The sequence below is a fragment of the Fukomys damarensis genome, unplaced genomic scaffold, assembly GCF_012274545.1.
Source record: "Fukomys damarensis isolate Sample0158 unplaced genomic scaffold, DMR_v1.0_HiC HiC_scaffold_31, whole genome shotgun sequence".
NCBI lineage: Eukaryota > Metazoa > Chordata > Mammalia > Rodentia > Bathyergidae > Fukomys > Fukomys damarensis.
The window spans coordinates 14,579,683-14,596,625 of NW_022900943.1; the positions used below are offsets into that span (position 1 = coordinate 14,579,683).

Sequence of the window (16,943 nt, forward strand, 5' to 3'; positions counted from 1 at the left end):
TGCTTTGTATATCCTAACTCACTTAATTCCTGTGGTTTAGGATTATTAGCTTTCAGAATCAGAAACCAATTTAATAAAGAGAAAAAAGAATGCCTAAATGGATACAGGAACATCAGAGAATTTAGCTTAGGCTTAGAGGATGTATAACCAGAATAATTTCCAAACTCATGCTACCAAGTGGACCCAAGGAAGACGGCAGTACAGCCATAGACCAAAGGAGCATAGCCTTCACTTGGCACTATCGTTGAGTGCTGTCCTTAGAATTTGCTAGCTGCTGCTCTTGACCATGGATATAGCTGTGACCTCCTCAGAGCGAATTCTGTATGTTCTCTACATCTTCAAACTGTGAGATTCACACTCCAGGTGATCTTATTAGCAGATCCTGGTTCGCGCCCTGTATTTTAGCTTCAAATGTTCTGGCAAAGAGTGTCTGACACCTTATTTCTGCAGCAGGAGGCTGACGTTGCCTCAAAACGTAAGATGCATTGTCCCCCCCAAACACAGGAAGAGAGTTCAGATATTCAGAGGTACAGAAGAATGGCAAATGCTCACTAATTTGTACATTAAACAGAGGCAACCCATTTTGTTAGGGGAGGGGAATAGTACGGATGAAGGGACCAGAGCCACCCATGCTTAACCAGCTTGCTTCAGGGTGTGCACTACTAAGTGGTGTGAGCTTCCTGTGAGCTCAGATTCTATCTGTATCCAAACCTGAGCAGAAAGAGGATTTGGACAGTGACAGAAATTCCTTATAGTTTCGAAGTTAACAAACTGATATCTATCTGTCTACGTGATGTTTAGAATGTGTGTGGCAGGGGGCAGAATGTGATGATGAAAAATAGTCTCTGCTAGCAAATGTGTATATTTGTGTGTTATGTGATAAATTTCTTTTTTTCCTATGACATGGGCTTTGAAGGCTGTTTTAGTCTCCCAGGGCTGCCAAGGAAAAAGAGCACAAACCAAAGCTGAGTAAAACTGAAATTTATTGTCTCGCCATTCTGGATGCTGGAAGTCCAAACTCAAGGTGTCAGCAGGGCTATGCTCCATCTGAAGACCCCAGGCCAGGATCCTTCCTCTCCTCTTCCTGGCTTCTGGTGGTTGCCGGCCGTCCTCAATGGTATTGGGCTTGTGGATGCAGCACTTCAGCCTCCACATCTGTCCTTACACGGAATTCTTGAGTTTCTTTGTCTGTGTGATTTCTCTTCATCTCATAATGGTATTGGTCACTTTGGATTTAGGGCCTACTCTAAACCCATAGGACTTAACCTGATGATAGCTGTATGTTAGGAGTATAGTTACATATTTACAGGTTTCTGTATAGACTTGAATTTTTAAGTGGTGTGCAGGCTTTAATCCAAGGTAGAGGTCAGGTTCAAGTTAAGCTCTCATCACTATAACTCATTTCTGGAATTAAGTCTCTGAAATAGAGAGGAAGAGAAAAAGTTAGAAAGTGAGTCTAGATTTTAAGTGATCGTTTTGGTCCCTTAATTCCAAGAGTCTCTCTGCATGGGTTTTCTAATTGTGAGGGTGAAGTGGATAGTGTGGCCCCAAGGTTCTGAGCTTACATAGAATCTACTCCTGAAAGGTTAATGGAGAAAGAGACCAGAGCTAGTAGTAAAAGAAATTTTTTTCATTTGGTGTGAAAACAAAGTGCAGCTTTCGTGGAGAGCAAGAAGACTGTGGATAAGCGATGGCTTCAGGCTAGTTTTTAGGGTGACTGGGAAGAGGAAGCCAGGGACTTTCGGGTAGGATTATTATGCGAATTTCTAGAGTCAGTATATGTGTGCACAAAGCCAATCTCTGCTCCTTTTGATATATGACCTTGATCTTTTTGCAGTTATTTTTAAGTTGGGATAACAATACAACTACATAGTGGCTATAAGAATTTAGTGAGTGGCTGTGTGGAAAGTCTGAGTATAGTTCCAGAATGTTGTAAACGTAAGCGGGGAACTAGAATAAAAAATCATCAGAACCTCAAAGAGTGACTTACCCAGGATGTCATAGACAGGGTGATGCTGCTATAACAATCAACTTGTAGATCTTAGTGGCTTGGACCAACAGTGCTTTATTTCTCACTCATGATGCATGTCCACTGTGGCTAAGGGCTCTGCTTTTCATTATTCTCAATCCTGGACCTAGGTTTATGGTATAGCCTCCGTGTGAAACACCGTTCGTTCCTACTGCAGAGAGAGGTGAACACGAAGAATCACACCTTCCTCCTAAAAATCGGTTCACCATACCTCTGACCACGATGGTCATCTCTAATTTCAAAAAGTCAGAGGAGTGCAATTGTTTCATGTGACCATAAGAAGAATCTGAAGTATTTGGTAAATGATATGAATGACAATCACATTAAGCGTGACTTTTGCAAACTCTGTACAGTAGGAGGAGATAGGCCAGGTGATATTCTGGGGTGCCAGCTATACATGGGAGGAATTTGGAAAGGAAAGAAGGGGTTGAAGAGTTGATGTTTCACTCACATGGTCTTATTGGAATTAACCTTTGCCTGGAAAATCACCTAGCCACAGAATGCAAGGCCTTTTAGAAAGCTCCTAGGGTTAAATTCCAAACCTTTCATTCTCTCTCTAAGACAGTGCCACAAAGGGCTAATTTAGGTCATTTTGGCTTAATTTGCTAAAGGCAAACATAGAAGACTCTGTAAATCATTAACTACATTACTTTGTTTTAATATTTGCCTTCTAGGATATGAGTATAAGCAGATAAAGAGAATAAGGCCATTAAAAAGTAGCTAGATTAGGGCTGGGGATGTAGCTCAGTGGTACAGCACCTGCCTGGCAAGTGCAAGGTCCTGAGTTCGATCCCCAGTACCCACAAAAAAGTAGTTAGATTAGATGAAATAATCAGTAAGCTACTCAAACTACTGTACTACTGTACTAGAACTTTATTTTTCTAGCACTGAATCAGAAATTGAGCTCTGATGAAGTTGGAGCTTCTACCTAAATCCTCTTTGCACTGAATATTCTAAGTCTGAGAGGTTTGACACAGTTACTCAGCGTCAGAGTGGTGGCTTAGCTTTAGGATCGAGAAGTTCCAGAAACTCTGAAAAGACAGCAAGTCTCGGGAAAATGTCAGTGCACAAGTATCTGTTCTTACGACTACCACCACCTTCTTAGCCTGAGAGTGAGAATGAAGGGGGAGAATAAGTACAATACGTAATGCTCCTGAGCCGCATCTCCGTCTCCCCAGTGTGACTGGCTCTGTCATTCTGAGATACCTTTCTTCATGTTTCTCGATCCCTCTTGCATCTTTCTTCACTTAAATGGTACAACATTCACTTACTCTGCAATTTTCACTGCCGTTCTCCTCAGTGGAGTTTTCACAGGTCGCTCGGTACAGCAGACTAGTCCTCCTTCACACACCGTCCACTTTATATCATTCTTTGCTTGGCAGTGTAATGCATTATCATACTTCTTTCTTGCATGTCTCTATCTACAAGACTCTCCCTACCAAACAGTCATACTCTATTACTCTCTGCATTCCTGGTCCCTGAGAGTTCTCCACACAATGGGCAAGAGGAGGCGCTAAGGAGACATCTGATGAATTCAACCCTTGAAGTTTAGAGCTGAGTGACTGTGCTATGCTCCGTTGGCAGCATCTAAAGAGTGGGTGGCTGTGGGGAGATAAAGCTAAAAATGATCCACGTCTTCCATGTGTTCCCTAACCAGAGACAAAAACATTTATTGAACTGCTAAGGGGATGGTGAAATCGTCAGTGATGAATTTATCTGTCCCCTGCCAGAAGAGGAGGAAGAATGAAACACAGGTGCTCATAAGCATTAGTTCTGTGGTATTTAAACACGGGCAACCCCTGGGTGAAAGCAGAGTTTGCTAAATAGCAGATGTAAGAGTTCTGCCTTATGAGGTCTTTACTGCTGAAGAATTCCCCTACCATAATGAAAGTGCTAATTATCTGAAAAAAATTCAGCCCAAGCTGCTAAGGTCATAAAAGGATGTCTTCTGCAGCCTTTGAGATGTGTTGGATTTTTTTCTCCTCTGACAAAAGCCAGAACAGGAGATGTGATGGTTTTGAAAAAAAAAAAATAGTTGCAGTTTTCTCATTCTCTTATTGCTTAGAAGCTACCTAGCCCACCTGTCAGTCCATAGTTTGGATCCTGGAAGAGTTAGATGCAGTCTAAGGAGGTAGCAGCCCAAGGCAGATAACAATGAAAACCCTGTGCTTGGGCATTGGACAGATCTAACTTTGGGCTGTCTAGCGAAGGTGACTACAGAGAGAATCAATGATGACTAAAAGAAGTGATGACTGTGGATGTGTACAGTTGGGTAAAGCATAGAATTTAGGGACATATGGCAGGCAACAGTGGCTTTTGGGCTGTGGCAATTCAGAGCAGCCATTATAGGAGCAAACAAGCCAAGTAAGCATTAATAAATAGCAGCTAGCTTCACTCAAGGAGTTGATCGTCAGATAATCAGGATAAATATAAACAGCTATGGTAAAAAAATAAAGCCAATAGTATGGTAGTCTGAACAGTACAAATAATGTAGGATTGAAATTAGATAATTTAAAAAATCTTTGCCATCTGTTAAGGTGTATGACCAATTTATTCTGATCCGAAGCCTCTTTACCTACAATATGGAGAAAGTACCATTTAATAGAGCTGTCATCAAAAGTAATATGGTAATGCCTATAAAGTACTAGATAGGCACAGCATGTGATAACTGTGCATTAAAATGACAGCTATTTTTTATTTTTGACTTCTTTACTCAGGGTAGTGTGGTTTCACATTTTCATAAAGAATTGGATCATCTTTGTTAGTTTTAACCTAGTAGGCAAAAATACATTTGAACCCTCCTCTATCCGTATTAACCCTGTGCAAACATTTTGCCGGATTTTTTGCCCAGGAAATCACAAAAGCATGTAATTAAAATAATCTGTACAAGCAAAATGATGACCCCAGATTTCTAATAGTTTTAACTGTTAAAACATTAACTATAAGTTCCCAGAACATTTGGCCACCACCACGTGGATCAGCTGTTAGCTTTTCCTTATTGGATCTGCCAGGAACTTGATACTGTGTTTCTGGTGCTGCCCCAGGAAAGTAAAAAAAAAAAAAAAATTGGCAATGTCTGAAGTTACTGCCTTTGTATCTAGTGGATGGCTGAAGATGAATTTCCTCTCTAGAGAAACATGGTGCACAGCAGCTAACTGGATTGTAATGTAATGATAATATGTCATTGTCAAAAGAAAAATCATCTTTTAACCTCATTAGATTAGAGAAAATATGCTATGTTGGTACAAAGTAACTTCTCAGGGAGGTAACATGTTTAAGCTATGTTTTTTAGATCATAAATCTGTTCCATGTCTTCAGAAGTGACTGACATTTTCTGTTACTCAGTTCACTGAACAGTTTATGACCCTGTGTGCCAGGCCTTGTGTCATATGTCAGCAATTGTTAGGACTGATAAACAGATGGGGACTCTCCCTTAAAAGAAGATTACTATCCCCAGGCAGGAGTGGTCATTAAACACATCATTATTGATTGGGTGAAGACTAAGATGAGTGTCACAAAGGAATCATATGAGCAAGTGGTGATAAAATACAAAGGCGTACAACAGGAAGACAGCCTGAAAGGGAGGCAAAGTCTAGGGATAGACATGTCTGTGTTTGAAAGAATGAATTGGAGGATCAGCGAGGGTCCCTGCAGAAGAAAGATAGCACACACGGCAGGGTACTTGAGAGAGTTAAATAACATAATTTTTCCAGTGCCATGGGCGGAGTCAAATTAACCAACCAGCAAGAGATGGTGAATCACCCTGGCGCTAGCAAGAGTGAAAAGCTGGTAGGCTAATGACAGTTCCTGGAAATCCAAGAGAAGAGTCATGGCTGTGCAGACTGGATAGTGAATATTTTCCCTATTCTAAAAAGTGACACTTTCATGTATTCAGTTTATTCAACAAAGATTTTTGTGTGTCTGTCTGTATGTAAGACCCACAAGAGAGGGGAGTCTGGTAAAAAACGTGAATTTTGTTAGAAGGTGCACACCTAATCCATGGGCACCCAGAAGGAGCAATGCAGGAGAATAAGTCATCTGCCCTCATTGCCTCTACTCCCTCTGACCTCCTCCTGTCATTTCTTTTTTTGTTGTTTGTTTTTGTTCTTGGTACAGGGGATCAAACTCGGGACCTTGTGTTTGCAGGGCAAGTGGCGGCACCACTGAGCTGGATCCCCAGCCTCCTGCTGTCATTTGTAGTGACTGATCCCAATCAGAGTCCAGTGGCAAGAAAGCCCACTGATGGACAGCAAGTTGGAGAAAAGTAGAAATTAGATCTAGAGGATAAAACAGAAAATATCCAGTACAATGGGTATTGTGTAAGTGTTTAAATGACAGACCGGAAACGGTACTTGTGTAGTTTTGAGTACCCAGTTCAAGGGAGCAATGTGTCAAAGGCCCTGTGGCAGAAACAAGCATAGAACATTCCAAGAAGGCCTCTGTCAGGATAGAAGGACTGGGCAGACTACAGCTTCAGTCAAAAGGGTTTGCATCAGTCAAAGAAGCAGCGTGGAGGTCATAAGGGGGAAAGAATGGCATGCGAGAGTCTATGAGCTGATGTGCAGGTCAACAAATCAATAAGACAGATGGGGAATACAAAGAAGGTTGAGGGAAACAGTTCTGAATATAAATCTTGATTAAGGTAAAGGTATCCTGAATTCATCCTCTCTGAGTGCTGATTTGTGAGTTCAGAGTATTCTCAGAGTCCAGAATGGCCGCCAAAAAATCATAGGTCTGTCTCAGATACTTCACGGTGATGTTGGAATTCAGAGCCTGCTGTTTCTGGGTCAACCTCTTCAGTCATTTAGCCAAAACAAAATGTATTAATGGTATTTATGACCCACTGTGCTCGTTAGGTGCTGAGAGATAAGTGCGATGGGCTCTCTTTGGGACGCCCATGGGCTACGCAGAGAGATAAGCCTGGAAAGAAACAGTTGCCATGTCGTATGACACGTGCATCACAGGCATCAGCTCCAGAGAGCTGCGCGTGAGGTGTCAGAGTCCACCACAGTCTGAATGCGGAAGTCAGCGAGCTGGGACGAAGGCCGAGTTTCCCAAGTAGAAAGATGAGGGTAGTTAAGTGTCACTCGAGGAGTTAGAACAAGCAAGCTCCAAATCTCAGCATTTTGTCTTGGTAAAGTATATTTCCAGTTCATAGCAAGGCCAGGGTCCCCTGGAGGGCTTCTCCCAAAGTGGTGACTCAGACATTCAAGCTCTTTGCATCTTCAACAAGTAGTCTTCAGTACCACCACCTAAGAACCCCAAAGTACAGATACTCCTCGGCTTACAGTAGAGTTATTTCCTGATTAACCTATCTTAATTTGAAAATATTGTTAAATGAAGATGATTTTCATACTGCTAACCTACACAGCCTCCTGGTATAACACAGCACCCCGTAGCGTATGGACGGCGTCCCGGTGTGGTCATGTGACTGTATGGAAGTGAAAGCCCACTCTGTGTACCCGGTACCAAAAGAGCATTTTACTGCCTGTTACGGATCTGGGAAACAAAATTCAAACTTCAAAGTACAGTGTCTACTAAAATCACATCACTTTCGTACCATTGTAAAGTCAAAAATATCTTATAGAACCCCTGTAAATAAGGAATAGTCTGTAGGGGAAAGGTTTGCTGGACCCCTTACCCTTTGGCTCAGAAATGATACTTATCACTTCCCCTGACTTTCCTTCGGCGAGAATTAATCACATGGGCGTGCACGGAGATGCAAGGGAGCAGGAAATACAATCCTGGCTGGGCAGTTGCTTCCCCAGATCGCTGCTCCCAGAGAGCGTAAGCCTGTGGTTGGCTGTTAGCTGCCCCTGTCTCGGGGAATTGCACGTGCAGCGGCCCTGGGTCAGGGAGAGGGATGTCACTCCTGACCCTAGAGCGCATGAGAAGAAGGGGAGAGGAACACCGAAGAGGCTGGCGGGGTGCGTGCCCACCGGGTCGCTGGGACTCAGGATAATGCACCGAGCGGCTTTCTCTTCCTCCTCTGGCTTCATATCAGAGGTGTGAGGTCAGGTCTGCGTCTCTTCATAGCCCTCCTCTCCCTTCTCTTTCTACACGAAAGGCGGGCTGTCATGGTGTGGAGGGCTAGTCGCTGGGTTCCCATGCCAGCTTTCTTACTCACCAACTCTGTGACCTTGAACAAGCTACTTACCATCTTGGAGTCTCAATTCCCTCATCAATAAAATGGGCTCAAAACTGTGTACTCTTTATCCCAGGTAGGCATGAGGATCAAATATGCTGTGTCGGGGGAACATACCTTGGAAACTGCAGACTTCTCCACGGACGCGAGAGGGTTTTATTACTCTCTTTGCATCTGCCTGAGGGGAAGTATTATTTCCCCGAACGTGAAATAAAACTTAACATCTGCCCAGTTCCTCAAATATACCCAGTTCTGTGAAGGTTACCAATAGTATGATTAAAAAATGAGTTCAATATAATTTGGCAAAACAAAGAGATATAATTACAGCCAGTGCCAGTGCTTTCCAATGGGCTGGGTGAGAATGTGTAATGGGATTATCTGTGTGTGTCTTCCCTCCTCTCGCAGTCTTGGAAACCCCGTCTGGAAAGGGCTCTGCCAGTGTAATTCCATTAGTGCCTAGATATTTACTTTGGTGGTTAGATTTTCATTATAGAATATATCCTTGGCCCTCCTTGAAATTGTTCCCAAAGCTGCATGGTTTAAATAGGTAAGGTAAAATATCTTATACCTCCTCCCTTTCTCTGCCTAGTAATATGATGAAAAATACACATAACCAGGAATCAGACTGAATTATCGAGTGATATAAATAGGTAAGATTATTTTAAAAGATGTATACTAGTTTTAAAATAATCATATGATTAAAAGTATTTTGACTCAACATATTTAGAAAACTGCCTTAATGTGTAAATTTTCACTTCTCTGGGTAATAGCCTGGGTCCATTAAAATGTCTTCCTACCAATGGACCGATTTGGCGAAAGCTTCCCCGTGCCAGGCTCTCTCCCATCTCTGTCCCTTTATTTTTTATCTCTAGTCCCTTTCTCAGTCTCTGCCCTGAAAGTAAGACGTTTCTTTGCTTTTAGTCTACAGAGCTGTGAGAACTGAAGAACACTGTTCTCAGTTGTGCTTCTTATCGTTGACTAAATTAAGATGATGTGCTTCATTGATATTTCCTTGGTCAGCTTTCTGGTTGCTGGGATGAAATGTCTGACACCCACAGCTTGGAGGAGGAGAGGTTTATTTTGGCTCACAGTTTCAGAGGTTTCAGTCCATGGTTGCCTTTGTCCAAGGCAGACATATCATGCCAAAGGATGTAGCAGAGCAAAGCTGTTAACTTTGTGGCAGCTGGGAAGCCAAGCACAGAGAAAAAGTAACAGAGCGGAAGGGGTCAAGAGCCAGTGAAAATCCCCTGTGTCACCTTCCATGACCCACCCTGACATACACAGAAGTGTACTTTACTAATCTCTTAGGTGACTCTCAAGCCCATCAAATTACTGTCAAGATTCACCATCACTGACACGTTTCTAGGGCACCTGTTACGAGAACACAATTTCCATTCTCTCGTAGTTTCACAACTATATTTTGCTTTGAAGTTGGAACCTAAAATAAATCAAAGAAGGCTCTGAAAAGGGTCTTCTGAGTACAACACCTCTTTCTTTGGGCTATGGGTTATACGCTGCAAAATAATGGTTTCCATCCCACACAGCAGTCGGTAGGGCTCCTGCCATGGACCATGGCCAAGTGAGGATGATGCATTTCCTAGGGAGGGTGAGGAGAAGAGAATATTGGTATTTGTAAAATTGTAGTCAGCCTAACTTCCTGTTTTGGAGTCTGGATGACATTTTAAATTAGTAATACTCCTAATTGCTCAGACCCTAGGAAACCACATGGAATACAGCCACTGCTCTAGAATTAATATAAGGGAGCCTGGTGAAACCATTCCTCCCAGCAGGCTCTCCTGGAATGATGGTACAGTATCTGTGTCAGCACAGCGTGACTTTGCAGTTAAGACACACGCATGCACAAAATGTCTTGATACTGCTTATGTTTTTAGATAATTTCATGCTATAAAAAATTTAAATTTTTTCAAACTTCCAGCAAGATATACAAATTTCTTTTTCATGAAGCACTGCCTACTAATATTATGTTCAAAAGTCAGCATTATAGAGAATGAATGTAAGCAAGCAATGTATGATAATATGGAACCTGAGTTTGAGAGGCAGACATGTTCGGTTTAGCTCTTGGCTCCCCTACTAACTGTTAGATAAACTTGGGCTGATTGTTCAGTGTCTCTGATTTTCACCTATTCACCTAGTAAATGGCCTAATACTGCCATGTACTCATGTACTTATTGTGAGGATTTAAAGCCAGGTAAAATGTCCTATTCACAGCTAGTGCCCAAAGATGCTAAGAATTAAAGTCAACAATAGACATATAAATATAATAACTTAAAAGTTCATTAAGATGAGATTGAGACATGAGCTTCAGAAGTGCGTGGGAAGAGACCCCCCTAGTACCTGCCATCACCCACCCCTGGGGTCTCAGCACATAGGTTCAAGCACTCGGCCCCTTTTGCCAGTGCACAGAGATTTTCTGGAGTCACATCTCCATCCAAATATGGAGAGTAGAAGACCAATGTCATGAACTTACTGCCTTAGTGCCCTTCTACCTGCCATTGAAAATCCCCCAGCTTTGTGGAGGGAGCCTGGTAAAATAAATACCTAACTCATTTTTGGCTTTAACAAGACTTTATCATCAGTTATTTCTAAATGTATGTATATCACTCCAAAACATTGTTTGAGGCAGTTTTCATTCTGATCATGTTGATAGATTTGCTGGAGCAACCTCCTTCATGACACTTTACTGTTCTTGGCCCTAAGCATCCTTGAAGCAATCCTTGTAACAAAGGAATCAAAACAGTAATAGCAACAACTTCAGGAACACTGGTGATGTGCTGTGTATTTTGCTTATATTTCATACTGCCTAATGCCTACAGCCAACCTTGGGTGTTATTATTAACCCCATTAAGTATGTAAGAAGAATTAGCCTCATAGATTTATAACTTTGCCAAAGCAGGCCTACTAGTAAATGTCAAAGCTAGCACTTTATTTAAGTCTGACCTTAGTGTCTGAAGATCAGCCGCCAAGCACCTGTTTGTTTTTTCTTCCCTATTATGTCTTCTTTCCTTCCAGGTTGTTCTAGATGTTGGTTGTGGATCAGGAATACTGTCATTTTTTGCTGTACAGGCTGGAGCCAGGAGAGTTTACGCAGTGGAAGCCAGTTCAGTAGTGCAACATGCGGAGGTAAGTGGTTGTATTTTTAACGCTACTGCCAACTCCGTCTTTAGTATGCTTTAGAATACCAAGTGATGGACTCTTCCAGTGGGTCATTCAGAATTAATTAACATTTTATTTTACTAGTTTCTGATGTTTCTCTATTGAAAGGTTTCTATTGTTAGAGCCTAACTTGCTGCTAGTGGCTGATGCAAAAACCAGTATTTTTAAAAATTTTACAGACACTAAAATTATAGTAAAACCTTTCACTGTGACAGGTGGTGAAGGGGAGGGGAAAATTGTCTCCTTATTGATAATGATCTACCAGGTGGATCAGATCTCACTGGAGCTAGGTTTAATTTTTTCTTCTTCAATGCTGCACTTGACAATTGCTGCACTACTGATGTCAGATTTCACTTGTGGGTTTTTCTTAAGGGTCTGTGGCTGCATGGCTGTAGTTGGAGGAAGAGACAGGTGTCTGCTGCAAGGAGCCTTTGCAGATTTCAGGTTTGGATTGGAGGACAGAGAAGTGCTTTGTTTTAAGTGTGTGCTCCATTATCATAATGAAATGTGTATAAATATTAGAAAATAAGTCAAAGTCAAGAGCCAGGTAATAATGGCTTTCAGTAATATTTGGATATAATAATAACCCCATCAAAGCTGCAGAAATTGGAAGTGTGTGCAGTGAGTGAGCAGGGTAATGTGCTTGTCATTCACACCTGGAGGAGGCCTGCATTTTAATGAGGGATAGGATGATAGAGAGAGAAAGAGGCTTGGCTGCTGCTCCAGGAGAACATTAGGAGACTTCCCTCCACCTTTGGATGGCTGGGAGCTCTGAGTGATTGCTGGTTTTGGAGTGCGGGAACGAAGAGGAATGAATAGAAGGGCAGATCCGGGGTTGGGATGGCATGTTTGGAGGGAAAGACTGCCAGGCTAGAGAGTTTGGAAGGCTGTGGCAGTCTTTTACTCATCCAACTTGTCCTAAAAACTAGTTTCACTCATTTGCCTCTTCACCTCTTCTTGCAAGTTGTTTCCATTAAGTATTCATTACACACAGAAGGATGTTTGGAGAGAGGTGTATGGTGTAAAGTATAACAGCACAGTGCCTCCTGTAGGAAATAGATATTAGTATTTCTGCAAAGGCCATGTACCTCATCCTGAGCCCTGAGCACAAGTAGGCACTACCTTGAGTTTTTGTTTATCATACTCTTGTTCTTTATAGTTTTATCACAGATGTCTCTATTCCTAAAAATAATTCATCTTTGAACTTCCTATAAATAGGACCATATGTATGTTTTCTTCTGTATTTTGCTTTGTTCATCCAACATATATGAGTAACCCAGAGTTTATCTTTGTTGGTGGTGTTATTTTTTTGTCTTTGTTATTTTTTCTAGCTTTTGTTTATATATTTTCAATGATGCATGAGGTCTGATTGTAGGTTGTGTTTCAGGGTCTTAACAACACCACTGGCAGACTTTGAGTGACTTCTGTTGTAAAATTATTATTATTAATATTCTTATGCACAACCCATGCTGCATTTTGGGTGGAATCTCTCAGGCACATACCTGAGGAGTGGAGTTATTGGGTCACCGGGCCTGCAAAGTTTCAGCTTTTCTCTATAATGCCAATTATTTCCCCAAAGTGATTGAGCTGATTTCTACTCTGTGAAAGTCTTGTTGTTTTTTGTTTTTTATCTTTGTTGGCACTTCAGTGTTGTGAGGCTCAGAAATGCGGGCCAATCTGGTGTCTACGACATGATGTTTGTGGTTTTCATTTGTATTTTTCATTTACTAATGACTTGAAGCATCTTTGCAATGATCTTGACCATTTGTGCTTTCCCTTCTGTAAAATGCCTATTCAAGTTTTGTTGTTTTTTTTTTGTTTTTACAATTTTCCTTTTGAATTGAATCTCATTCATTTGTCAGAATGAATTCTGCCTTGCAGATACTAATCCAATGTAAGTTATATATACATCGAATACCTTATCACGGTTTGTATTTTACATTTTTCTTTCCCAATGGTCCTAATAAAGCTTACAATTTCATATCAGAAGTATGAATTCGTATAGAATGAACACTGAGGATAAAAATGCCTCCCTCCCTCTGCTCAGTCCTTGAAATGCGTTCTTGGGGATGAAGAGATGAGTCCAAGTGGTGCTTGTTCATTTCTTCCTGTTTTCGTTCCAAGTTGTACCCTGTAGCTCTGTTGCTGGAGAGTACAGGAGAAACACTAAAGATTCAAATGAGAGTTTCTGCTCTCTTAAACAACTGATGCTCTTGCATTTTATAAAAAAGCCCTGGCCCAAAGAGTGGCATACGTGCTCTAGGGATTTTCTTTTTGTATATCTTATCTCATCTTAAAGTGATTTAAGAAAGAGTAGAAAATGTAAATCCTCAATTGTCAAATTTTAAGGAAAGAGAATAAAAAATTATCTAGAGGTATCCTTTCATCCTATAGCCATACTCCTATCTGCAACCTAAGCATAAAATCTCAGTAACTTCCAGCCCACCACGGGAGGAGCTGTTCTAGGGCCCTGTGTGTGAGTGGTTACTCCAAGACAGTTTTCATTTTGGTTAAGCACATCAGTGGGTATTTTGCCTTCTCACAGGGTGGCCCCAGTCCTTTGGACCCTTTTACTCAGAGTGTGGTTTCTGTAAAATCATAAAGACCTCATGCAAGAAGCCAATATAAAAAGGAAGAAAAGGAAAAAACAAAAATTTAAAACTTTATTTAGAAAGAATTTCAAAAGTATTGACAAAATTTAAAACTATGCAAATTCTCTTTACCTAGAGTAGCTTACTGTTTATCCTGTCATTTTCATTTCTTCTTGATAACTCACCAGTGTATACACACATGAATGTGTACATATTCGTATATGTACAGACATACATTTATGTAAGTCATTCATCTATTTGCATACAGGTTGATAAATATAAACACATAGTTTTCATTATGGCTCAATTATATTCAACCACAGCTTATCAGAACATTTCAGTGTGATTCCCTAACAGTGGGAAGAAGAAGCTGAACAGAAGCTGTACAGTGACTTATTCATTGAGTGTCAGTGTCAGTGTGTATTGGTGGTGTTGCAGGACTGGGCACCAGCATGCATGGAGAGACCTCTCACTGTTGTCAAGGCGAAAAGAGTCAGTACCTAACTACTTCTCCTCTTACAGAGTATGCCAGGGAGGGCTGATGTTTGGAACAGCGAATTTAATATTTGGGAAGGGATGATGGGAAGATAGAGTATGTTCAAGGGTTACAAGGATACAATTAGATAAAAGTAAATACTAGTAATATTCTACAGTACAGTAGCATAACTGTGGTTGGCAATGATTAATCTTATATTTCAAATTAGCTAAGTGGAGAGGATTTTGAATGCCCCGGCATAAATTGTAAATGTTTGAGGTGATAGATATGTCATTTACCTGGTCTCATCATTATATATTATATTAAAATTCTACACTGTATTCCAAAAATACATGCAATTGTCAATTAAAAATTTGAAAAATTTAGATTTAAAATAAATTATGTTTAAAAAAGCAAACTAATGTTCTAATGAATCCCAAAGCATCATAGAACATTTGTGTTGCCGTGATCTTTCTTTGCTGCGTACAGCAGTGGTGAGTTGGTTGCAGGGGTGGCTTTCCCAGTGCTCTTGGGAGCCCTTGAAATCCTTGGTGCTCAATCTGTTTTCTCCTCAAGGCCTTCCTGTGATCCTAACGACAGGCTGTTTAAAAATGTACTCTGGGCTGAGTGATTAGAATCTTTTCAAACTGTGGTCTTAGAACAGCCTGATTCCTTCTGTTGGTAACCATGGCCTCCACACTACTTTTGGCTCCTGCTGTGGGTATCATGAGATGCTCCCTGCAGGACAAGGCCCTTCCACCCTGTGTAGGATGATCTGTACCAGCTCATGGTTTCAGCTTCTCTCCCCAGTGCTTGTCTGTACAGTTTGTGGGTGGCAAAATGCAACTGTGAACAACACAAAAATGATTTTTACTCTAAGAATAGGCTGATGTAGCAGCTCAGCACACAGTGCATGGTGCTCCTTTCGACCTTTTCATTATTCAATAATTGAACCAGCAGACATTTAATTCTTTCCTCTGGAGTCTTCATTAAATTGCTCAGAAAAGATAAAATTGAAACAAGAAAGAAAAATGTACAAATTTAACTACCATTGCCTGTCCCTGGATTCTTCTTCACACGCCAGGCTTCTGGGCTTTAAGTAAACAGAATATTTTCAAATTACACTGAATTCAATTTCAGCTGCACTTAGTGGCTGTCTGATTTAGTAAGGGTTGGTCCTCAGTAGGCAAGACAATGAGAATGATTCCTTGTCTGGAGGGCATGCATGTTGAGTCATTTTTTGCGGTGTGGGGGGGGAGGAGTGGTCATGAACTTACTGAGAGGTACAGCTACATGCTGATGCCCTGGGCCCATATGACATTTCTGGGTCAATAATATGAGGTTATCTCCATCCAAGAAACAGCGGGGAACTAAAGGCCTCCTCTGGGTATCTAGACTGTGAACTTGCCCACCTTAAACTGGCTGCTATTTCTTGCTCTTTTTTCTTTTGCTATAATATGAAACATAAAGCTAAGTCTTCCAGATGATGCAGACAAAATGGAAAAGGAAAGAATGAAACAATTATGTATATGTATACAGTCACAGAGAGGAGTATTTATTTCTTTCTTTTTTTCTTTTGGTACCGGGGATCAGACTCGGGACCTTGCACTTATGGGGCAGGCGGCAGAACCACTGAGCTACATCCCCAGCCTAGAGAGAAGTATTTCTTAATTTAAGACTGTACTCAGGTGTACATTGTGTCTCTCCATCCAGATAATAAACTACTTAGATGCGGCAGGATGATAGGCTACGAGGTGTCCATCATGATGAGACTATATGTTGTCATCAGTTTAAACTTGCAATAAATTTCTCCGGCACTCAGATTCAATAACATTCAAAAGTATTATTGGGCCATTAAATGATTACACTTTAGTGCACAGTTTCTATATATGATGACTTTTAAGAAGTCAAATTGAGTATTTCCAGACCATGGGATGGCAGAAGTAAAGACAGGTAGAATTAGAAATAATGTTATACACTGTCTCTGTAGACCTACTAGATTCATAATTTTACTTTTGATCAATATGCCAGCCATTAGATGCATGTGGCTTTGTAAACCTAAGTGTAAATTAACAATAAGATTTTAATTCTCTAGTCACACTAGCATTTCTCTTGCTCAGTAGTGACCACTGTGGCTAATATATTGGGCAGCACAGATGTAGAACATGTTTCCATTACCACAAAACATTCTATTGGGTGGTACTGATGGGAGTTGGTGGGGCCACACCTCACCTGTGTGACTTGTTATAGCCAAGCTGATAGCTGTGTTCACTGCAAGATATTGGCAGCCATGGCTATATTGGCTTGGGCAGCAATCCCCAATCCCTCTTGATGTGATCTTGTTTGTCCTTCCCTTATTTATCTCGAGGATCTGTCATAGAGCAGGTTCCCTGGGAAACAAATTATGTTGCAGAAGTTTCTATGTAGGAAATTTTTTGGGGAGGGCTGTCAGTAATCTCCCCTTTGGGGAAGTGAATAAAGCTGGATAGTGCTGGGTGAGGGAGGAATTTAGCTGTGATATGGTTGTAC

At 41.1% G+C, this 16,943-nt stretch overlaps 1 protein-coding gene across 1 annotated transcript in view; it reads left to right on the plus strand.

Moving 5' to 3' along the window:
- Positions 1-16,943, plus strand: part of LOC104873454 (histone-arginine methyltransferase CARM1-like) — a 149,896-nt gene that overhangs the window by 38,305 nt on the left and 94,648 nt on the right. Inside the window, exon 3 of the mRNA XM_033757687.1 lies at positions 11,205-11,315. Coding sequence (XP_033613578.1) covers positions 11,205-11,315 — 111 coding nt within the window. The remainder of the gene's footprint in view (positions 1-11,204; positions 11,316-16,943) is intronic.